The sequence below is a fragment of the Bubalus kerabau genome, chromosome 2 (assembly GCF_029407905.1).
Source record: "Bubalus kerabau isolate K-KA32 ecotype Philippines breed swamp buffalo chromosome 2, PCC_UOA_SB_1v2, whole genome shotgun sequence".
NCBI classification, from domain to species: Eukaryota; Metazoa; Chordata; class Mammalia; order Artiodactyla; family Bovidae; genus Bubalus; species Bubalus kerabau.
Window position 1 is genome coordinate 111,433,761 of NC_073625.1, and position 24,268 is coordinate 111,458,028.

At 39.8% G+C, this 24,268-nt stretch overlaps 1 protein-coding gene across 1 annotated transcript; it reads right to left on the reverse strand.

Annotated features, from left to right (window-relative positions):
* Nucleotides 1-599: 599 nt before the first annotated feature.
* Nucleotides 600-24,268, reverse strand: LRRC58 (leucine rich repeat containing 58). The gene is made up of 5 exons (XM_055568307.1): nucleotides 23,527-24,268; nucleotides 11,930-12,058; nucleotides 10,283-10,560; nucleotides 6,760-7,010; nucleotides 600-1,378 (listed from the first exon to the last, which is right to left on the reverse strand). Exons 1-4 carry the CDS (start codon nucleotides 24,024-24,026, stop codon nucleotides 6,802-6,804), a joined length of 1,116 nt encoding a protein of 371 aa, XP_055424282.1. The 5' UTR covers nucleotides 24,027-24,268; the 3' UTR covers nucleotides 600-1,378; nucleotides 6,760-6,801.

Below are 24,268 nucleotides of genomic sequence, written 5' to 3' on the forward strand. Positions count from 1 at the left end.
CTCAGGAAAGATCAGTTACAACTGACATTTTTTCTCTTGTGCCCTCAAATTTCTAAGCCCATCTTTATCTTAGAAGACTAAGTCTTCTTATATACCAACCAGGTAAAGTGCTCTAAGCCTTTTCCATTTCAGCAAATTCTAAACAATGGCTGTTTTACGAAGTGTGTGTCTTTCCTACCTAGTTTGTTTACCATAACTCACAACCAATCATGATACTCTTCCAAATCCCAGAATCCAGAAATATGTCAGTTGTTCTACAGTCAACCAAAATAACGGCACTGAATAAGTACTGTAATATCAATGTGCTCTGTTAATACTATACTACTTTGCATTAAGATTGCTTGGTTCTGGACTAAATGCAAGAAATAACTGACTTTCCACTAGCAAAACGACCTCACCAATTTCATTTTAGAGTATGCATGTGTAAGTCTGTTAAGACTGTGGAAGGAGGAGGAAAGGATCTGGTCTAGTTCATCTTTCATCCTTTGCATCTGGCACAGAGAATATAAATGCTTATATACGCTTAATGTATTATTCATAGATTGAAAAAATTCAATGAATAGATGAGAAACGGCACAGCAAGTAATCAGGCAAAAACCAACAGTATAAGATTTTTAAGTAAATGCTTGTCAATTAAAAGACTTTTACTTTTCCAGAATACAGAGTTAGATTCCAACAAAACACTTTTAACAAAATAAGGCACAATGTTTGATAAGGCAAAATTCACACAGAGGGTTAATGTTAGGTCACATTCTTTTGTGTGTCCTGGGTGAGGGGAAAGGAGGTATAGAATTGAATTAGCTTAAATATTCTGATTAAAGCATTTACCATTACAGGTAATATATAAATCTGATACAATAAACTGTAACTTGTTTTGAAAATAAAATGTAATTACTGAGTCACATTGCTTAGTTACACTGTTACTACTGTTTTAAACATCTGTATACCTATAGATATATTAATTCACAAGATTTCAAATATAGAAAATTAAGAACTCAGATGATAAGATGTAATTTAAAGTAAAAGTACATTTATTTTCAATATCCTTTGTTGATACTTTAAAATCTCAAACTTTATAAAAAGTTAAAATACTGGTTACATAAAATATTCCTCCCATTATATTTTTGTTTCTCAGGAATACAAAGTGGGCTCAGAAATGCAACAGATACCAATTACAGACACAAAAGTCTTTCCATGACTGTTGTAAAGTGATTGTTGAGGTTAATACTCCTTTTCAATAACATATCAATGCCAATCATTTAAGTTAGTGAAAGAATTCTCTTCAAACACTAGTTGCAGACAGAACTAATCAATTTAGTAATGTTTCTGTTGAACCAGCAATAGTGATGTCAATCTTATCCCCGGCTTCTTCCTGTAACTGGAATTGAAAATACAACAATTTTACCCAGTTTATTCACAGCCAAAGGAAGAAAGTAACTTCTGGTAAATGCAGATAGTCTCTCCAACCATGGCTTTCTGTATAATGGTATATAACCTTCATTATACTAACAAATTTAATATTAAGTAGATTGAATACTGTCTCTTACAATAAACTGAGACTGATAAACAAGTTCTAGTTAAAAGTCTAGTAGCACCCAAATCAATATTACCCTGTGAATGTTTGATAATGTGTCATGTTTGTTGTTAGTCAACTGTTATTTTCTACATCAATTCTTAGCAAATATGAACCAAGAGACAGAAAAAGAACACAGATATCTACATATAATATTAAAACATACTCCCCCTTTAACCTGGTATAACAAAGAAAGCAAAAAATACACTAATAATATCTTTATATGATGCTATTAATATCTTTATATGATGTTATTAATATGCACTGGCTAGGAACTGGCAGCAGATGTATTTTCTTTATAAAGTAATATGAAAAGAGAATATACTTTTTCACTGATTTTATTTCAGGGACCCTAATCCTTCTGTGATAGTATGCCTGATTAGGATTCCATCTCCAGAAGCCCTAAACTCATAGGCATTAGGCCTGGTTTTAGGGGAAGAAGCCCTTCAGGATCACAGTCATTCTCCTTTCACTCAAAAGCAAGCGGTCACAAGACTGTCACATACAACTTAACGACACAGTTCCCCAAACTTTGGCTCTAGAAAGGGAGATTTAAGGCACACACTTTCTAAGCACAACTGAAGGCACTGCTACCTTTAAAAAGACCATGACTATAATAAAATACAAAATTGGATGCTATTAAATTCATCAGATTAATGTTACACAGACTATAGTGCTTAATACAGAAAAGTGAAGGTCAAGTACCTTTCTAAACAGTGGAAATAAGAACTATGGATCCCAGGTCATGTTGCCTAAAACCTACTCAGCAGTCTTTACTGTTGTTAAATACTCAACACAACTTCAAAAATATTTTGGACTAAATGGGGAGAAATATTTATACTGACATAATAAAATCTCTACTTTGGATTAGAAGACCATTTCTTCTCATTCAGGTAAAGATTAGGTATTTCTAAATAAATGCAGCTTTACTAATTTTATATACTACATATATACACTATGATAACAAGTTCTACCTACAAAGGGTCTTATTTAGAACAACTTTTTATATAAATAGCTACCACTAAGATGCTTTGTAAGATCAAACTTTACTTGCACTAATTATTTGCCTAGTATCTTTTCTCTTTTATATAGTGAAAAGGTAAACATTAACCAAGTTACCACAAATTCCAGGTTAATGAGGCATTACTTTCTCCCTTTGGAAAGACCAAGGTCAGCTGTAAGAAAATCCTATTATTTGCTGGCCCTGCATTATGGGGGAATGTAGACAATCTCCTACTAGCAGAAGCTGAAGAAATTTTGTGATAAAGTCTTCCAGATGGTAGTTAGTGGGCCACTTAATTTCAAAATTTAATCTTATTTTAAAGAACTTTCTTGGCTCAAGGATCTCCCTAAGTGACTTCTCTTTCTCTGTCCTTTGTTGTTTTTAAAGATTTCTTTCACTTAACACTCCAGCAATCAGCCTTCTTGTTTTCTGTTTGAAACTGGCATTTACAATGTATGGTAGACTTGGTCTGCAGTGTTTCCCCGCACTAGCGCGGACTGCTTTCAACTCTGCATTTAACACAAAAATTTCTCAAATTTGAGGTACAGTTTATAATGCAAGTCTTTACTTTTAAATTTGTTAACTTAAAGTTCCAAATATCAAGAATTTTAGAGTAAGAGACTCTTCCTAAATCAGCAAGCATTTAGAAGTAAAATACGAACAGTAACCCTCAGATCTACCTCTACTACACAAATACAGGGAATGCTGAGAACCCTGACTGGCTTGTCCTTTGGTCAGCCAATCCCTGGCACCATGGAAGCAAAACATTCTATTACTTAATCTTCCTATTTCCTAAAATCCTAGGACTATTTCACCAGCTCAGTTTGGTGACACTTGAGAGAACTGGATTCTAGGAATAAAGATGACTGAGAATGTTCATTTCAATTCCAAACCTGCAATGAAGAATTCCATTCTAAACACATTAATGTTCATCCTACCCTCTTCCTTCCCCCGCTGTGAATGCTTTGGTTAAGTAGCTTTATCCACGTTAAGTTTTGGTCATTAAAATTGCCCAAGTGGAGCAATATCAAAAACTTACACAAAAACAAGTGACTCAGCACCTAGAGACACTATCAATTTAAATATGCAGTTAGCTATATGACTCTGGAACTGTATTTCACTCCTGGTTAATTTTTATAGCCATCAGTTACCAAAACAAGGAAGACAGAGAAAAGAAACAGGGAAAAGCTTAGAAATCATTAGCAGCTCTTATAAAAGATTAAGTCAAGATTAAAAAAAGGAGATAAAACTGACAGCTAAAATGTAGATTTCAGTAAAAGTAACCAAAGACAGCTGTATACTAATCAGAGATTTTCAAATATACATACTAATATAACATTTTGCTGTAAGACATTTTGCTATATACAATATATACATCTATATTGTGCAACAAAGACTAGACACTGTTTCTGGTTGGACTGAGTTAAGTCTGTAAAAAATCAATCAGAATATCTTCTTTCCTGGAAGCTGGCAAGGTTAAGTACCATATCTACATTAGAAAATTATCCAAGCTGTTACTTAAATCAAACTGGTAATGAATTAGGAAGTAAACCTAAAGCATTTCAGCCAGAAAAATTTTGTTCCTATCAATTTTAGTCTTTTACTATGAATACGTTATTTACTTTCTATGAAAATATTTTATGAATCTTACCTAAATCACTTACAGAACACTTTGGCCTTGCCACTTGGGCACTAAGTCATCTTTATCTTTCAGTTTTGTATTAACAGTATGTCATTTACGTGCATGTTAAGTCGCTTCAGCCCTATCAGACCTTTTGCGACCCTGTGGACCATAGCCCACCAGGCTCCTCTGTCCATGGGATTCTCAGGCAAGAATACTGAAGTGGGTTACCATGCTCTCCTCCAGGGATGGAACATGCGTCTCTTTTGTCTCCTGCACTGGGAGGCGGGTTCTTTACCTCTAGCACCACCTGGGAAGCCCAGTTGTGTGGCTCAAATGGAAAAGTAAACAAAGACTTTTTATTACTTCCATTTTATGACATAATCACCTATGTACTACTTTGCTAGGCAGTGGAAATATACTACATTACTCTATAAACATAGATAATTTCTGGATCAAAAGGAAAAAGGAATCTTATTACAACAGAGTGAAGGGATTCACTCCATAGCAGCGTTTCACAACTGCAGTCATGAAACTTTCATGATGTTTCATGAATTAACATATAACAAACAAACTATCCTATGGTATATTCTCTTCTAAAATTAAAAAAAATATATATATATATATGACAAAAACCTAACATATGTACATATCATTATTATACAACAACCTGCTTTTAAGAAAAGGTGTGCCCAGTCATGAATGCCAGAAGTCAGAAGGGAGATCATCTGATGTTCCAATGTGTTTCAGGACTGTGTCTTACTCTACAGGTAATATTCTCCAACAAACTATTATGTTATTACAAGTAAGTTATCTAATGATTGCTAGTGTGTGCTGTGTATTTTATATTACAATGTCAACTTATAGTTGTACTATTAGTTTTTACTGTATACTGCTGCTAAGTCGCTTCAGTCATGTCCGACTCTGTGCGACCCCAGAGATGACAGCCCACCAGGCTCCTCCGTCCCTGGGATTCTCCAGGCAAGAACACTGGAGTGGGTTGCCATTTCCTTCTCCAATGCGTGAAAGTGAAAAGTGAAAGTCGCTCAGTCATGTCCGACTCTTAGCGACCCCATGGACTGCAGCCTACCAGGCTCCTCCAATCCATGGGATTTTCCAGGCAAGAGTACTGGAGTGGGGTGCCATTGCCTTCTCCATTTACTGCATACTAGGTTAATAAAAATTTGGTCATTTCTACTGGCAATATGTGAAACCATTTCTCTGCTATATTTTAAGGCTGTATTAATATATTTAAAATATTTTATCAATGTATTATTTTCAAAAAGTACTCCATGGTTAAACTTGTTTTAAAAACTGTTCTACTGTGTAAAAACAATGACTGCTGTGCCCAGTTTTGTTTCACTTGTTGTCATGTTTCTCTAGTTTTTCTTTAAAATTGGAGGAAGTTACAGTTCAGTACACACAGGCAAAGTCATATCCAACTCTTTGTGACCCCATGGACTGTAGCCGACCAGGCTCCTCTGTCCATGGAATTCTCTAGGCAAGAATACTGGAGTAGGTTGCCATTTCCTTCTCCAGGGGAATCTTCCCGATCTGGGGATCAAACCCAGGATCTTCTGCATTGCAAGCAGACTGTTTACTATCTGAGCCACCAAGAAAGCCCTTTCACACACAGGCAAAGGAGCCACAGTGGACTCCTAAAACCTTTAAAATCATTCTCCTGTTCCTTTAATGGAAGATATAAAGAAGTTTCCTATCTAACAACTCTTTTCTGTTGAAAGAAATCGGATAGATTTTTCCATCAAAACCTATTATTCTTTCTTAAGTTCAAGCTGGTTGGCTCCCCATTAAGTATAAAAGTGATTTGTTTAGACAAAAATGAAGTTAAGGTGGCTATGAGCTCAGATGTCAGATATACATTTGTTTACCTAGCTTTGTTAAAGCATATTTTAAACCATTCTGCATAGTATGTCAGGTTATAGGCTGCTCTGGTATCATTTCTTGAATAAATTTCTAAGTTCTTGTTATGATTAAGGCACTATTACAGTCACTGCTGGATTATACAAGGATAACAACAATCGCATAGAACAAAGGAGCAGAACTGAAGAGTTTTACAACCCCACATAAGAGTTATATCCCTTCCTTTGCAATCAGTAGCTGAGAAAGGTTTAGGTCCTATGTAACCATCTGTGCACTTATCTGAAAAACTGTAATCTAGACATATGGGCAATACAAGAAAGGAGGGTTAATCCTGTTATGGTATAGGTTCAACCTAAACTCAGGACAACACTGGTAAAAATTACAGCTGCGATAATTTCTACCTTCATGTCAACTGTCACAAGCCAAAGCACTGGTGGTTTATTATAGTACTGCTCTGCAGAATGTTCCATTCTGCTGTATGATTCATGCAAAGCCTGCAAACTGCAAACAATCAGCTAAATTTGAAACTGCCATTCAGAGCGAATTATATTCCAAGAATCCAAACACGGAACTGGGCTTCTTCCTGCTGAATGGCGAGAAACACAAAATCTCCAACTATGTCATGGACATTTAAGATACAGTTTCTAGTGAACCTCAAAGTCCATCCTCTTTTCTAACCACCTCTGCTCAGTCTTTTAGTGTTTCAACCACCCTGCACCCTTTTCAACCAAGAAGAACTTTCTGCATTCTGTGTGCAGCCACACTAGCTTCATCTTCTGAGTCGGATTCGCTCTGGGATGTGGAGCTGTGAGAGGCAGAACTGCAAGGGGAAGAGCATTCTGGCGAACACAGGTAGTGCATCAGAGGGAGGCGGTATTTCCCACAGAAGTCCACAAATTTAATTTGTCTAACGCAGCAATCAAAGTAGACTCCTGGAGAGAAGGAAGAATAAGTACAAAGTAATCATTACAAAGCAAAGCAAAGAGCCACGGTTTCTTTTGTAATCCTATATTCATCACTCTGAAAAAATATCTTACAGTCTTCTTTTTCGAGAATCTTAAGCAGAGGTAGTGGCTGCTTCCATAGTTGTTAATAGAAATACTGGAAGGTCTTAGAGATATCCATCTGACTGCAAAGAAAAGGTCAGGAGATTTACTTTAAAGGGAGCTGGCATTAAAAGGACACTGTTGACTCAGCTTGTTGTCTCTGGTGACTTGGTGGACAGTGGCTGATGGAGATTATAGGATACCTAAAGTGCCCTTTCTCCATCCCCCAAGCCACTCCGTGGTACTACCCTACAGTCAAGGAACTTAAAAAAGGAAAAAAAAAAAGAAACACACACACACAAAACTCCTTTGATAACGATCTTAAAGAATTAATTATTATACCCAAAATTTGCATAAAGGAGATGATTTTTGGTACCCCTATCCTTATATAATGAGAAGGAAAAATTAAAAGTTAACCAAATGCCATCATATCTCCACAGGGTCTAACTATACAGCTTCAAAGTTGTTTCACTACCGATCTCACCTGACTTTCATGCTATTATATACTGTGACACAGACTGAAACTAGTAATTAGCTTTTCTGATGCCTAATTTAGTGCTCCTGATTTGTGGCCCTTCAGCTAAGTAAAAATACAGCTAGTGATGACAGGAAAGCAAGGCTGCTGTGCCGTGGGCTTCCAGCCGCTCCTCCTCCTGCACGTCTCTAACTATGAAGGCTGTCACAACAGCTGCAGTATAACTGAACACCTAGAACCCCGGGTCCCACCGCCTCTCTGGAGAAGAATCTCAACCTTTACACTCTACCTAAGATTCCTCTGACACCGACTACTCTGTGTATATAACATATGGGACCAAAATAAAAAGATATGGTCCAAGCAAAGGATAACTTTTCTCCTATTTATTTTTCTTCTGTTATTTCTCCATTGACTTTCTGATTTTGTGATCCTGTAGTAAGTCAGTATAACTGATAGTTTAAAAAGGGAAATTCATAGTATGTTACTTTGAACAACATAGGAAAGTGGACCAATTCTGTAAACTGATTAACCAATATTAACAATAAGTCCCCATAATGTGCTAGCTTCTAAAACAGATAGAAGTAATAAAGCCTTTATAAAATTAAGCATTATAGAGTTACTGTTGTTTAGTCACTAAGTTGCATTTGACTCTGCGACCCCATAGACTGTAGCCTGCCAGGTTCCTCTGTCCATGGGATTTCCCAGGCAAGAACACTGGAGTGGGTTGCTATTTCCTTCTCTAGAGGTTCTTTTCCACCAAGGGACTGACCCTGCATCTCTTGCATCTCCAGCACTGGCAGGAGGATTCTTAATCACTGAACCACCAGGGAGCCCATTATAAAACAGTATAATACTATCTTGTCATTTATAAGATCTCCAGACTATACAAAGACAAATTATCTCACAAAATGAAAAATTACTTTTGTTTATGAAAGCGAAAGTGAAGTCACTCAGTCGGGCCCGACTCTTTGCAAATCTGAGGGGGGAAATGTCAACGGTTCATTTCAATTATCTTAAACTTTAAGCTAATAATGTAAAAAGTATTTTTGTTCCTAAGATAAATAACATAGCAGTATACTAAAGAACTCATTAAGAAGATATTTAAGAGAGATAGGAGAATTCTTGTAGAGGTCAATTTCTAGAAAAGAAAGAAAGTGAAGTTGCTCAGTCATGTCCGACTCTTTGCAACCCCAGGGACCGTAGTCTACCAGGCTCCTCAGTCCACGGGATTTTCCAGGCAAGAGTACTGGAGTAGGATGCCATTTCCTTCGCCAGGGGATCTTCCTGACCCAGGGATTGAACCCGGGTCTCCTGCATTGCAGGCATACGCTTTACTATCTGAGCCACCAGGGAAGGATAAAATCAGAGATTAAATACAGACTATTAAGCCTGAGGGCCTGGTGTGAGTGTTGTCTCTTGCCACTGTTAAAGTCAACTTGGAAAGGAGAACCAGAGAAAACCAAAAGCACTTCTAACTTGGAACAGCAATCTCTACTTCTAAGAATAAGTGCCCAGAAATGGCCCAAAGCAGTGTCATTTCTCTTTTTTTAAACTATTAGTATCCTTTTGACCTTTAATATTCTTTGAGAAACTTAAGTCACCTTCTTTCTTTTTAACCTTGTAAGTTTTCAAGGCATAATAGGACCTTGAGAGCTGGGGGAAACCTCAGCTCTGATCATATTTATGCAGCATTTTCCTGGCACCCACATTTATCCTACAATAATAAAAAGCTTCCTGTACCCCTATTAAGTTGGATTTTTTAAAAAAACAAGTCTTTTATGAGGGAGACAAAATAAACTGACCTGCTATCATCTACAGATTCCACTCCACACACCCTGGCGCTTCAGGCCCTTCATAACCTGGCCTCAATGTACCTTTTACTCTTCTCTCGTTACTCCTTTAACTGTACATTTCAGTCAAATTGTTACTCATCCGACATTTTTTTGCTTTTGTTCCCAATTTTACTCTCTCCAGCTGAAAAGTTTTCTATCCTCAATCAAACCATATCGAAATTCAACTCATGTTTCAAGAACTGTCTCATCTTTTATCTAATAAAGGTACTCTCTCCCTTCTATGATTTCCAATAGTATTTTGGATTCCTACTTTACTCTGAGTTACATTACATTATTCAATTCTCTCCAAATGCTCTAAACTCAAGAAATTTTGAATCATGAATTTAAAAGAATATGGAATTCCAAGATAAATTCTGAAATTGGGACATGTTCATCCTATTCTCATACATTTTGAATTATACTTTACAAAGGTACCTGATACTCAGAATGCTGAGTCTAAAAAAATGTCCTTCAAATAAATATGAAAGGTAGCTAAACATTTTAGAGACTCTTCTAAAGCATTTAGAACTATTTATGTTTTGTGTGTCCCCTCTTATTACCAATTTAGCTTATCCTATGATAGTTCCATGACAGGGTAAGACTTTTTTGCCTTGTGTATGAATTTGAAAGTACCATGAAAAGAAGAAATAAGAAAAGAAAGAAGAGAGGGAGGGAGGAAGGAAGGAACACAGAGAGGGTGAAATGTCTCACTATCTGGTAAAAGGGTGAAAAGATAAAGCAAACAGAGACAAACTACCTTTTTCTGAAAGAAGACAGCTAATTATAACAACATTTAGATCATTAATTTAAAAGTAACTAAATGAATGGGTAACAGGACACAATTAACTTACCTCCACACTTTGGGTTTGGACAATTGCTGGCTAAACTCAAGTATCTAAGAAGATTCCCAGGAAGATCATAGGGAGTGTAGGAAATATTTCGAATTTTAATGGTCCGTGCAGCTAACTCCAGGAGAGTTGGAGGATCATAGGTTAAATCTCTAACAAAACGAACAACCAGTGGGTTCCCTCGCAAACTCAGTTCTTCCAAATGAATAAGGTTGAGGATCTCTCGAGGCAGGTATGTCAGCAAGTTATTGTGAAGACTAAGGGAACGAAGTGAATGCAACCTAGAATGAAGGCAGTACAAAAATCAACAGCCATAAGTGAGGTCACTACTCAGAAAGTTAAGTGAAGAACTCAATGTCCCCATAAGAATGAGCCATTAAGGTTAGTATCAATTCAACTAAAATTAAAAGATGCTGAAACTAAATTAGAACCCAAATTTGTGTATGTCATGGAATCTTAAAAAGCTCCAAATACTTAGAAAGTATTCTGTGTTAGCTGATATAAATACTAGATGTGAAGGCTTTTTTTTTTTTTTGGCATGCTTTATCATTCAGATACCTAAAAAAGCAAAGATTTCAAATGCAACAGGAATCAAGCTCCTTCACATTATCTCGCTGGGTGTGAATGCTACATAGCAAATATGAGTCAACAAAATTCCATAAAACCTTGGGGAACCTACGCCAAAGTAATACCCTATTTTTGATTACAGAAGAGAGGCTCAACAACTATGGAAAACAGCACGGAAGTTCCTCAAAACATTAAAAACAGACCTGTAATATGATCCAGCAATCCCACTCCTAAACATATATTCAGACAAAACTATAATTCAAAAAGATACACGTACTGCTATTTTCACAGAAGCACTATTTACAACAACCAATATGTGGAAACAATCTAAATGTCCATCCACAGGTGAATGGATAAAGAAGATGTACACACACACACACACACACACACACACTGGAATACTACTCAGCCATAAAAAGAATGGCATAATGCCTTCTGCAGTTACATGGATGGACCTAGATTATCATACTAAGTGAAGGAAGTCAGGAAGAGAAGGACAAATACCATATGATATCACTTACATGTGGAATCTAAAATGTAACACAAATGAACATATCTATGAGTCAGAAACAGACTCACAGACTAGAAACCACACTTCTGACTGCCAAGGGGAAGTGGAGTAGGGGAAAGAAGGATTGGGAGTTTAGGCTTAGAAGATACAAACTGTTACATACAAGATAAACAATAATGTCCTACTGTATAGCACAAGGAACTACATTCAATATCCTTTGATATACCATAACAGAATATGAAAAAGAATACATACATACGTATAACTGAATCACTCTGCTGTACAGCAGAACTTAACACAACACTGTAAATCAACTATACTTCAATAAAATTTTTAAAAATAATAAATTTTAAAAAGAGAAAAGAGGCTGAGTAATTTTGAGGAATATGTCAGAGCATTCAAAAGTAAAATTAAAAATAAGCAACCCAATTCACAGCATACCTCAGAGCTTTCTGTATCATTTACTTTGATAACACTTAATTCTTTTCCACATACAAACCATGTGGGTGAATGCTGGACAGTAATTCCTAAGCACAGATGTGTGTGTACACATAACTCCCGAAAATACTCACTGTGAAAGCTGAGGAGGCACACTCTGGATTTTGTTGTCACATAATACCAAGTAATTTAGAGAAGGCAGATTTCCTAATTCTGGTGGTATTTCTTTGATGAAGTTTCCTCCCAGATATAAACACTCTAAACTGCAAAAAATAAATGAAAAAAAAAAGTTGGACAAGTACCTCATTGTCTTTATTAAAATGAACACGTAGCATTTATCCATTCAGCAAATGTTTTATTCAGGATTTGTCTATACAGTCTTTGAAGGAAGAATGCAATCTTCAGGGAGCTCCTATTATAGGTAAACAGACAAGACACACCAATGTGAGATAGTATTATAATTAAATGCAAAATAAGGCATCAAATAAACATAACGTGATTAAAATACCAAAATGAGCAGACCAATCCATAAATGATATAAGTAGAAAAACAATAAAAGGTTTAACAAGTAGAGAAATAATAAAAGGACATTAGTTTTGATTAGAAAGGCTCCCAAAAGTGTTGTGACTTCAGCTGGATTATGAATTTAGCCCATTTAGGATAGCAGGAAAGGGGAACTTCAGGTTGGAAAGAGGGTTTTTACGGGATAACGAGTACACCTTTTGACACATGAAAGAATTCATGTTGAGGAACCCAGAGTACAGCTGGAGAAAGGCCATATTACAGGAGCCCTGTATTCTATGCTGGTGGGTTTGGATTCGATACATTATCATTCCACTCAAGAATGGAAAAACACACTTAAGTTTATATTTCTTCTTTGCTCTTATTATAGCAACTGTAAACTTCAGAGGCTAACTAAACAAATTATGTAAAACTGAACCACTGTTATGAAATTAAAGTTCCAGTTAATCATCTAATAATGCTAACAATATTTTAGACACAGCATATATTGCACCAAAATGTACTGCTACTCCTTGTGGTGATGACTGGTAGACAGACTCTCTCCAAAACTTTCTGGAGCAGGGGGAGCAGAGGTAGCAGAATCAGTTCTTACTATATACCTAAAATGTATACATACAGAGCTTTTCCATTACTATTTTGTCTTCCTGCTATATCTGCTAACTCAGTAGACACTATCATTCTTTTAAGACAACTTTAAATGCAGGGAAAAATAAGTCTACTCAACTGTTACCCAAATTTCCAGGTTAAGAATTAACTTGGATACTTTTAAAGCTTTAAAAGCCAGACCCCATTCAGATCCACTAAATCAGAATTCCAGGGGAAGGACCTGAGTAGTGGCAGATTTTAGGGTATAAGCTATAATGTTAAAAGAAAAAACCAAATTACCCTGCAGAGTTATAGTGAATTACAATCTAAATTAGTATTTAAGAGCACTCATTACCCTACAGCCCTGCCAATACTTACTATCATCACCTGCTTTATCCCTCTTTTTTTCCTATTTAATATATATTTTTTATTACTTAGCCGGTGTGAAAAATGATACCCTTCTGTACTTGTAATCTTCTCTCATTATTAGTGAAGTTTAGCATCTTTTTGTGTTTGGAGCCATTTGTATATCTTTAGAAAACAGCCTGTTCCTATCCTTTACCTGTTTTTCTCATGGGTTATACGGCTTTCTCTTATTAATTTGTTGGGAGTTTTGTTGTTGTTAAACATATGTTCTGCATAACCTTGTGCTTCTGTGGCCTAGAGCATTTGTTCACATTTTATATGTGTAAAAAGAATGTGGAGCTATTAGGATTGAGCTTGTTAATTGTGCAATTCAAATTTTTTATAGTCTCTCATGATTTCACCTTCTTACTCCGATGGTTAATTTTCTATTAGAACCATGGTCTTTCTACTTCCCTTTAGTGTGAGCATCTTACATGCATGCTAAGTTCCTTCAGTCATGTCTGACTCTCTGTGATCCTATGGACTGTAGCCTGCCAGGCTCCTCTACCCATAGGATTCTCCAGGCAAGAATACTGGAGTGGCTTGCCATATCCTCCTCCAGGGGCTCCTCCCGACCCAGGGATCGAACTTGAGTCTCCTCTGCACTGCAGGCAGATTCTTTATCACTGAGCCACCTAAGAAACTTCCCTTCAGAGTTTTGTCAATTTTTGCTCTCTTTCTCCTCAAAATATGGAAGCTGTACTAAAGATCCGTTCAGGTTCATGACTATTATAACTTCTTGTTGCATCATTCCTTAACTCACATGAAGCATTTCTCATTCTTCCTTCTAATCCATTTTGCCTTAAAATCTACTTCCTCTGATTATCAATACTGTCCACCAGTTTTATTTTTGTTAGTATTTATATCATTTAATGGATGTGAGAGTTGGACTGTGAAGAAGGCTGAGTGCTGAAGAATTGATGCTTTTGAACTGTGTGTGGTGTTGGAGAAGACTCTTGAGAGTCCCTTGGACTGCAAGACGATCCAACGAGGCCATTCTGAAGGAGATCAGCCCTGGGATTTCTTTGGAACGAATGATGCTAAAGCTGAAACTCCAGTACTTTGGCCACCTCATGTGAAGAGTTGACTCATTGGAAAAGACTTTGATGCTGGGAGGGATTGGGGGCAGGAGGAGAAGGGGACAACAGAGGATGAGATGGCTGGATGGCATCACTGACTCGATGAACGTGAGTCTGAGTGAACTCCGGGAGTTGGTGATGGACAGGGAGGCCTGGCATGCTGCGATTCATGGAGTCGCAAAGAGTCGGACACGACTGAATGACTGAACTGAACTGATATCATTTAATTGTAGCTCCTCCTTTTACCAGTATAAGAATTTGTGCCCATTACTTAATCTCATTATCTCTCAGTTTCCTCTTTAAAATGGAATCACATTACTATATAATAGAATCAACAAATATGAACTAGGCACTGACCATGTGCCAGGTCCTGTTCTGGGTATACAGTGTAAATAAGACCAAGTTCTTGACCTTAAGAAGAAGTAAATCAATAAATGTATACATATTATGCCAGACAGTTTTAAGTGCTATGAAGAAAAATGGAGGTAATCAGACAGTGATGGAAGTGATACTGCAGATGCTATTCTTATTGTTTATAGTCACTAAGTCGTGTCCAACTCTGCAATCCCAAGGACTGCAGCACACCAGGCTCCTCTGTCCAAACTCATGTCCTTTGAGTTGATGATGCTATCTAACCATTTCATCCTCTGTTGCCCCTTTCTCCTTCTGTCCTCAATCTTTCCAAGCATTAGGGTCTTTTCCAGTGAGTCAGCTCTTAGCATCAGGTGGCCAAAGTATTGGAGCTTCAGCTTCAGCATCAGTCCTTCCAATGAATAATCAAGGTTGAATTTGTTTAGGATTGACTGGTTGGATCTCCTTGCAGTCCAAGGGACTCTCAAGAGTCTTCTCCAGCGTCACAATTCAAAAGCATCAATTCTTTGGGACTCAGCCTTCTTTATGGTCCAATTCTCACATGCGTACATGACTACTGGAAAAAATCATAGCTTTGACTATATGCACCTTTGTCGGCAAAGTGATGTCTTTGTTTTTAATATAGTCTCTAGCTTTGTCATAGCTTTCCATCCAAGGAAGAAGAGTCTTTTTAATTTCATGATTGCAGTCACGATCTGCAGTGATTTGGGAACCCAAGAAAATAAAATCTGTCACTGCTTGCACTTTTCTCCCTTCTATTTGCCATGAAGTGATAGGACTGGGTGCAATGATTCTATTTTTTTTTCTTTAATGTTGAGTTTCAAGCCAGCTTTTTCACTTTCCTCTTTCGTCCTCATCAAGAGGCTCTTCAGTTCCTCTTCACTTTCTGCCATTAGAATGGTTGCATATCTAAGGTTGTTGATATTTCTCTTGGCAATCCTGATTCCAGCTTGTACCCTGCATATTAGTTAAATAAACAGGGTGACAATATACAGCCTTATTGCATTCCTTCCAAATTTTGAACCAGTCTGTTGTTCCATGTCCATTTCTAACTGTTGCTTCCTGACCCACGTACAGGTTTCTCAGGAGAAAGGTTAGGTGTCTGGTACTCCCATCTCCTTAAGAATTTTTCACAGTTTATTGTGATCCACACAGGCTTTAGCATAGTCAATGAAGCAGAAGAGGATGCTTTTGTGAAATTCCCTTGCTCTTTCCATGGTCCAACAATTGTTGGCAATTTTATCTCTGGTTCCTCTGCCTCTTTGAAACACAGCTTGTACCCGTGAAAGTTCTCAATTCACATACTGCTGAAGCCTAGCTTGAAGGACATTAAGCATAATTTTGTGTAATGAGCACAACTGTATGGTAGCTGGAACATTCTTCAGCACTGCCCTTCTTTGGGACTGGAATAAAAACAAACCTTTTCCAATCCTGTGGCCATTGCTGGGCCTTCCAAATTTGCTAACATATTGAGTGCAGCACTTTCATAGCGTCATCAGCATCATCTTTTAGGATTTGAAATAGCTCAGCTGGAATACCATCACCTCCACTAGCTTTGTTCATAGTAATGCTTCCTGAGGCCTTCTTGACTTCACACTCTAGGATGTCCGGCTGTAGGTGAGTGACCACACCATCATGGTTATCCAGGTCATTAGGACCTTTTTTGTTCTTCTGTGTATTTTTGCCACATCTTCTTAATCTCTTCTGCTTCTGTTAGGTCCTTACCATTTCTGTCCTTTATCATGCCTATCCTTGCGTGAAAAGTTCCCCTGATTTTCCCCCAATTTTCTCAAACAGATCTCTAGTCTTTCCCATTCTATTGATTTCCTCTATTTCTTTACATTGTTCCTATAAGAAGGCGTTCTTATCTCTCCTTGCTATTCTCCAGAACTCTGCACTCAGTAGAGTACACTGGGTGGCCAAAAAAGGTTTACCTTAGGAGGTGACACTTGAATGGAGATCTGATTGAAATGACTGAGGGAGTACAAATCTCTGAGGTGGAAAAAAGCTTGGGTGCTGTGAAAGAGCAACACAGCCAGTGTGGGTACATCAGGGTGACAGAGGGGGGTTAGTGGAGGTTGGGGAAGTCAGAAAGGTAGCCTGGGAAAGCCAGATTACAGAGGACCTTCAGGCCTTAGCAAGGATTTATCCTAGGTAGAAGGGGTGTGCAGAGAAGGCGATGGCACCCCACTCCGGTACTCTTGCCTGGAAAATCCCATGGACGGAGGAGCCTGGTAGGCCACAGTCCACGGGGTTGCTAAGAGTTGGATACGACTGAGAGACTTCACTTTCACTTTTCACTTTCATGCATTGGAGAAGGAAATGGCAACCCACTCCAGTGTTCTTGCCTGGAGAATCCCAGGGACAGGGGAGCCTGGTGGGCTGTCGTCTCTGGGGTCGCACAGAGTCGGGCACGACTGAAGCGACTTAGCAGTAGCAGCAGCAACAGGGAGATGGAATTAAAGTAAGACAGACTGGTTCATAAAGATGCAGAAAACAGAAAATAAGAAAAACACAGAAACATAAGAATCATACACTTCTGGATTGAGAAAGTTGTTTTCCTGAGGTAGCATGTCCATACTATATCATTTTCAAATACTCACCACAGGCTTTTGAAGTACATTATATGTTCAAAGGCAAAAACACAAATGGAGGAATCATTTTTTGGTATTTGCCCCAGACTATATGCAGATCAGGAAGCAACAGTTAGAACTGGACATGGAACAACAGACTGGTTCCAAATAGGAAAAGGAGTACGTTAAAGCTGTATATTGTCACCCTGCTTATTTAACTTCTATGCAGAGTACATCATGAGAAATGCTGGGCTGGAAGAAGCACAAGCTGGAATCAAGATTGCCGGGAGAAATATCAGTAACCTCAGATATGCCGATGACACTACCCTTATGGCAGAAAGTGAAGAGGAACTAAAAAGCCTCTTCATGAAAGTGAAAGAGGAGAGTGAAAAAGTTGGCTTAAAGCTCAACATTCAGAAAACGAAAATCATGGCATCTGGTCCCATCACTTCATGGGAAACAGATGGGGAAACAGTGGAAACAATTGCTGACTTCATTTTCTGGGGCTCTGAAATCACTGCTGATGGTGACTGCAGCCATGAAATTAAAAGACGCTTACTCCTTGGAAGGAAAGTTATGACCAACCTAGATAGCATATTGAAAAGCAGAGACATTACTTTGCCAACAAAGGTCCATCTAGTCAAGGCTATGGTTTTTCCAGTGGTTATGTATGGATGTGAGAGTTGGACTGTGAAGAAAGCTGAGCACCAAAGGATTGATGCTTTTGAACTGTGGTGTTGGAGAAGACTCTTGAGAGTCCCTTGGACTGCAAGGAGATCCAACCAGGCCATTCTGAAGGAGATCGACCCTGGGTTTTCTTTGGAAGGAATGATGCTAAAGCTTAAACTCCAGTACTTTGGCCACCTCATGTGAAGAGTTGACTCATTGGAAAAGACTCTGATGCTGGGAGGGATTGGGGGCAGGAGGAAAAGGGGATGACAGAGGAGCAGACGGCTGGATGGCATCACCGACTCAATGGACGTGAGTCTGAGTGAACTCCGGGAGTTGATAATGGACAGGGAGGCCTGGCGTGCTGCGATTCATGGGGTTGCAAAGAGTCAGATATGACTGAGTGAGTGAACTGAACTGAAGGCACTGAAAGAAAGAAGTCAGAAGGAAGAATTGAGAGCCAGAAAAAACTCAGTATGTGACTCTAAATGGGGTAAAGAGCTTTGATTTAAATTTTACTGCATTCTATTTATCATCTGGTTGAGTCATCTCTTTTGTAAGATATCAACCTATTGCATGGTAGCTTCAAAACATTCCAGGACATTAATATTTAGTTTTTATTTCTATCACAATTCTCATATTTTTAATTTCTAAAGCCACCTGGAAAAGGTCAGTTTTCATTCCAATCCCTAAGAAAGGCAATGCCAAAGAATGCTCAAACTACTGCACAACTGCACTCATCTCACACACTAGTAAAGTAATGCTCAAAATTCTCCAAGCCAGGCTTCAGCAATACATGAACCATGAACTTCCAGATGTTCAAGCTGGCTTTAGAAAAAGCAGAGGAACCAGAGATCAAATTGCCAACACCTGCTGGATCATCAAAAAAGCAAGAATTCCAGAAAAACATCTATTTCTGCCTTATTGACTATGCCAAAGCCTTTTGATTGTGTGGATCACAATAAACTGTGGAAAATTCTGAAAGAGATGGCAATATCAGACCACCTGACCTGCCCCTTGAGAAACCTGTATGCAGGTCAGGAAGCAACAGTGAGAACTGGACATGGAACAAAGGACTGGTTCCAAATAGGAAAAGGAGTATGTCAAGGCTGTATACTGTCACCCTGCTTATTTAACTTATATGCAGAGTACATCATGAGAAACGCTGGGCTGGATGAAGCACAAGCTGGAATCCAGATTGCTGGGAGAAATATCAATAACCTTAGATATGCAGATAACACCACCCTTATGGCCAAAAGAGAAGAAGAACTAAAGAGACTCTTGATGAAAGTGAAAGAGGAGAGTCAAAAAGCTGGCTTAAAGCTTAACATTCAGAAAACTAAGATCATGGCATCTGGTCCCACCACTTCATGGGAAATAGATGGGGAAACAGTGACACATTTTATATTTGGGGGCTCCAAAATCACTGCAGACGGTGACTGCAGCCATGAAATTAAAAGACACTTACTCCTTGGAAGGAAAGTTATGACCAACCTAGATAGCATATTCAAAAGCAGAGGCATTACTTTGCCAACAAAGGTCCGTCTAGTCAAGGCTATGGTTTTTCCAGTGGTCATGTATGGATGTGAGAGTTGGACTGTGAAGAAAGCTGAGGGCCGAAGAATTGATGCTTTTGACTGTGGTGTTGGAGAAGACTCTTGAGAGTCCCTTGAACTGCATGGAGATCCAACCATTCTAAAGGAAATCAGTCCTGAATATTCACTGGAAGGACTGATGCTGAAGCTCCAATATTTTGTCCACCTGATGCGAAGAACTGACTCATTTGAAAAGACCCTGATGCTGTGAAAGATTGAAGGCAGAAGGAGAAGGGGATGACAGAGGATGAGACAACTGGATGGCATCACCAACTCAACTGACATGAATTTGAGTAAACTCTGGGAGTTGGTGATGCACAGGGAGGCCTGGCGTGCTGCAGTCCAGGGTTCACAAAGAGTCAGACCTGACTGAGCAACCGAACTGACTGACTGACTGACTGAAAGCCACATCAGGCAGATAGTGAAACAGGTCATGGTCAAAATAAGAATTAACCTACTTAAGAACAAAACCAAGTTTGTCCATATATTAGCTGAACAGTTATACCTACTTGTTGAATAAGAACTTCATATTTTGATGGAAAGAATCTACATCCACAACCTCATGATTCACACTGAGCCTAATTTACTCCAGGGGAATGAATTTAATCATAAAAACATGATTTTCACCTTCTACTTATTTGTTATTCTTCAAAGTCATCTTTCAGAAACCACTTTTTAAAAACTGTATCACTAGGATCAACTGAGTATAGGAAACACACATCAAGATAACCTGCTAAATCTGGAGGGTCAAATCCACCAATTAAGCCAGGACTACTTACTTGTTATTCCTTCCTGGAAGGATGGAAGGTGGGGAAAAAGGGAACCTTTACATGGATTATACACTCTGCATTATTTTTTAAATTGTTAAAGAGGGAAGATATATTCCAAGTATCCAGAAACACCTCATTTGGTTTTAAAAGCAACTTAGCCCAATACACAAAATACATCAAGGTTACCAATGAGGTCGAGGGAGCCCATGTATATTCTAAGAGAAAATGGTGTTCTTGGGCAGGTACTTTAGTTAGGGTTTGAATAACCAAACCTCTGCCTCTCCTTTTTTGAAACTTTAATATATTATTTCAGTAGTAAGTAGTAAGCAGTCTACGAGGACTGAACCATATGAATCTCACTGTCACTATTTGGCCTCAAACAAATCACTGATACTAAGTCTCAGTTTCTTCATCTGTAAAGAGAACAGGGTGAATCAGGCCAATTGCCTAGGCTGTCTCTTCTTCTAAGAGTATATATAGCATTTCTACATGACCCTTTCAGCCTACATTCAACTAGTGTCTATATTTGCGAGATTTTAATTATGAGATTTTAATTGTGAGACTTAAAAAGCATATTCAGAGGACCTACCACAAGGTCTGCTGCATTGTAAGTATTAAAAAAAATGGGACTTTTGCCTATCTTTTTCCCCATGTGATGGAAATAATATTTATCCTGAGTTTTCCTTAGTATGTTTAAAAAAATTCAGATGAGAATGTTGCAACTACATAACATCAAAATTAGAAAGAACAAGGTCTGACAATTTTACATTTAAATTCCTCTCCAACTCTTCTATTTCTTACTACGTCTCCTAGCATTACCCTAGTATAAGCTACCATTATCTCTCATTCTACTAGAAGAGACTCCTTCCAACCAGCCCTCAAAGTCTCTTCTTGGCTCTCTATTTATTCCCCACTCTATTCCTGCACAGCAACAAGACAGCCCTGCTTTTATAAAACTCAGGTGTACTTCAAATAAAATCCAAGCTTTACCATGGCCTTCAAGTTATGACATGGCCTAGGATCTGGTCCAAATTTATATTTGCCACCTTTCCTGTTGCTTACTTTCTCACTATGCTCTAGTACAATGTCCTCCTTTCAATGTTTCGGCCTTCAGTCCTTCTTGCCTCTGGGTTTTCATGTGCACTGTTCCTACAACCTGGACTGATCCCATCCCATTCTCTCCTGGTGAACTCCTGGTTCATTTCAGTTCAGTGGCTCAGTCGTGTCCGACTCTTTGCGACCCCATAAATCGCAGTACGCCAGGCCTCCCTGTCCATCACCAACTCCTGGAGTTCACTCAAACTCACGTCCATCAAGTCGGTGATGTCATCCAGCCATCTCATCCTCTGTCGTCCCCTTTTCCTCCTGCCCCCAATCCCTCCCAGCATCAGAGTCTTTTCCAATGAGTCAACTCTTCGCATGAGGTGGCCAAAGTACTGGAGTTTCAGCTTTAGCATCAGTCCTTCCAAAGAACACCCAGGACTGATCTTTAGAATGGACTGGTTGGATCTCCTTGCAGTCCAAGGGACTCTCAAGAGTCTTCTCCAACACTACAGTTCAAAAGCATCAATTCTTTAGTGCTCAGCTTTCTTCACAGTCCAACTCTCACATCCATACCTGACTACTGGAAAAACCATAGCCTTGACTAGATGGACCTTTGTTGGCAAAGTAATGTCTCTGCTTTTCAATATGCTATCTAGGTTGGTCATAACTTTCCTTCCAAGGAGTAAGCGTCTTTTAATTTCATGGCTGCAGTCACCATCTGCAGTGTAACTCTACCTTTAAAAGCTCACCTCAAACTTTACTTGCTCAAACCAAACTAAGTTACTTCATTTCAACGCACTCCTACTTCTTCACAAAACTTGTAACAATTGTAATTAGATAATGCAGTTAACAGCTGTTTAACCTCTCCTCTGTTACAATGCCCTAGGAGGGCAGGATCCCTTTCATCACTGTATCCCCAGAACCTAGGACAGTGCCTGACACAGGGTAGGCACCTCATAAAAATCTGCTGGTGAGTAAACAAAGGGACATCTTGTCCAAACGCCTTCCTTTGCAGATTAGGAAACTGTAGTCAGGATATGTTAAATGACTTGCCTAAACTTGGGACACCAAGAGTTCTTATTCTCACGTCAATGTTTTTTCACTACACTGAACTCTGAAGTCCCTCTGACTCTGAGCTCTAATATCTAGTTATCTCAGAAAACTCAACAAAAGATGCAAAAATACTTTACAGATGGTAGTTACTTTTCTTTCACTTTGGACAAAACACTTACTCTTGCTTTATTTCTCACTTTATTTAAGGGACTTTTGTTACTTCTCTGCTTCCTTCTTCCATTTAATTCAACATATATTTACTGAATAATCCAGTCAATGAGGCAGATCTGTAAACACGGAGGTATAATCAATAAGGTTAAGTGCAATGGCAGGGTGCATGACGTACAAAACAAGTACAGTTCAGACAATAACTCATTGTTGTCCAGGAAGCAGTAAAGGAAGGAAACAAATGGCCTTCAAAACAAGTTTTGAAGGATGAACAGGAGTTTGCCAAAGTGCAAGCAACATTCCAGACAAAGGGAACAGCAGTACAGAGGGACTGTACCCATTCAACACATATTTAGTCAGTGCCTACAAGGTAAAGCGCACAGATTAGTGAACTCCACAAATATTGGAATACCACAAAACCACAAATGGCTGGTATCGCTACAGAGAGGACGGATGGAGCAGGAAATGTAGTGAAAAGCAAGGATAAGCTCCGAGTACCTGGTATGTCATGCTACTAAACACAAACATTGGTTTATAGGCATGGAAAACCACCCAAGACTTCGGAGTAAAGAAGTGATAACCGCGGATTTACATTTGTTAAGAGTGTGTGCTCGGTTCGATCACTCCCCAGACCCCAGAAAGACGACAGAAAAACTGTCTTGAAAATCTGCACAGGACAAACACAACAAATCAAACGCTGCTGTCACACCCATGACCTTATTAGAGCTTCACTCCAACTCCACGAGTTGGCAGGGCAGTACTCGCAGTTAAAGAGTTCAAAAAGAGCCTGGACTAAGATGAGTACGTGACCCCACGGCGCCAAGACCAGGTGGGGGACTCTGGAGCTCCCGGACCCCGTCCCGGGCCTCCCTACTCTCAGGAAGGCACCCGCTCACCTCCTCAAGTTCTCGATCTCGGCCGGGATGCTCTGAAGCTGGTTGCCGCCGAGGCTGAGGGTCTGCAGCGCGCGCAGCTCCAGCAGCGAGGTGGGCACCTCCTGGAAGCAGTTCCCGCTGAGGTTAAGCACCTGGAGGCTGCGGCAGAGCGGCGACTGAGCCAGGCCCTTGGGGAGGGCGCCCGGCCCGCCGAGCCGGTTGTTCTTGGCCAGCAGTGTGCGCAGGCCGCGCAGCGCCAGCAGCTCCGGCCCCAGCGCGGTCAACGCGTTGCCGCTCACGTCCAACAGCTGGAGGTGCGGGAAGCCGCTGCCCAGTGCCCGCGGCAGCGACACCAGACGGTTGTGCGGTAGCAGCAGCCGCAGCAGCGCCTCCCGCGCCCCGCGCCGCTCCTCGCCCCGCGCCTCCAGCTCCGACTCCAGCGTCTCGAGAGACACACTGAGGCGAGACAAGTTCAGTTCGGCCTCCCCGGCTGTGGCCACAGCCCCTCCAACCTCCTCCATCCCGGCCGCCGCAGAGGGCCGCGCTCAACCCACAGGCCGGGAGCTCCGCGGCGCCCCGGAACCTGAACCTCGGGCTGCGTCGGAAGTGGCGCGGGCGGGCGCTAACCCCGCGCGCCCCCGCCGAGTCACGCGACGCGAGGCGGCGGGATGCGCGCGCCGCTCGGGGGCCAGGCTCCGCCTCACGCGGCACGCGGCGCGCGCTGCGGTCGGGGCGCGCCGGGCAGGGGCGGAGACCCGGCCCC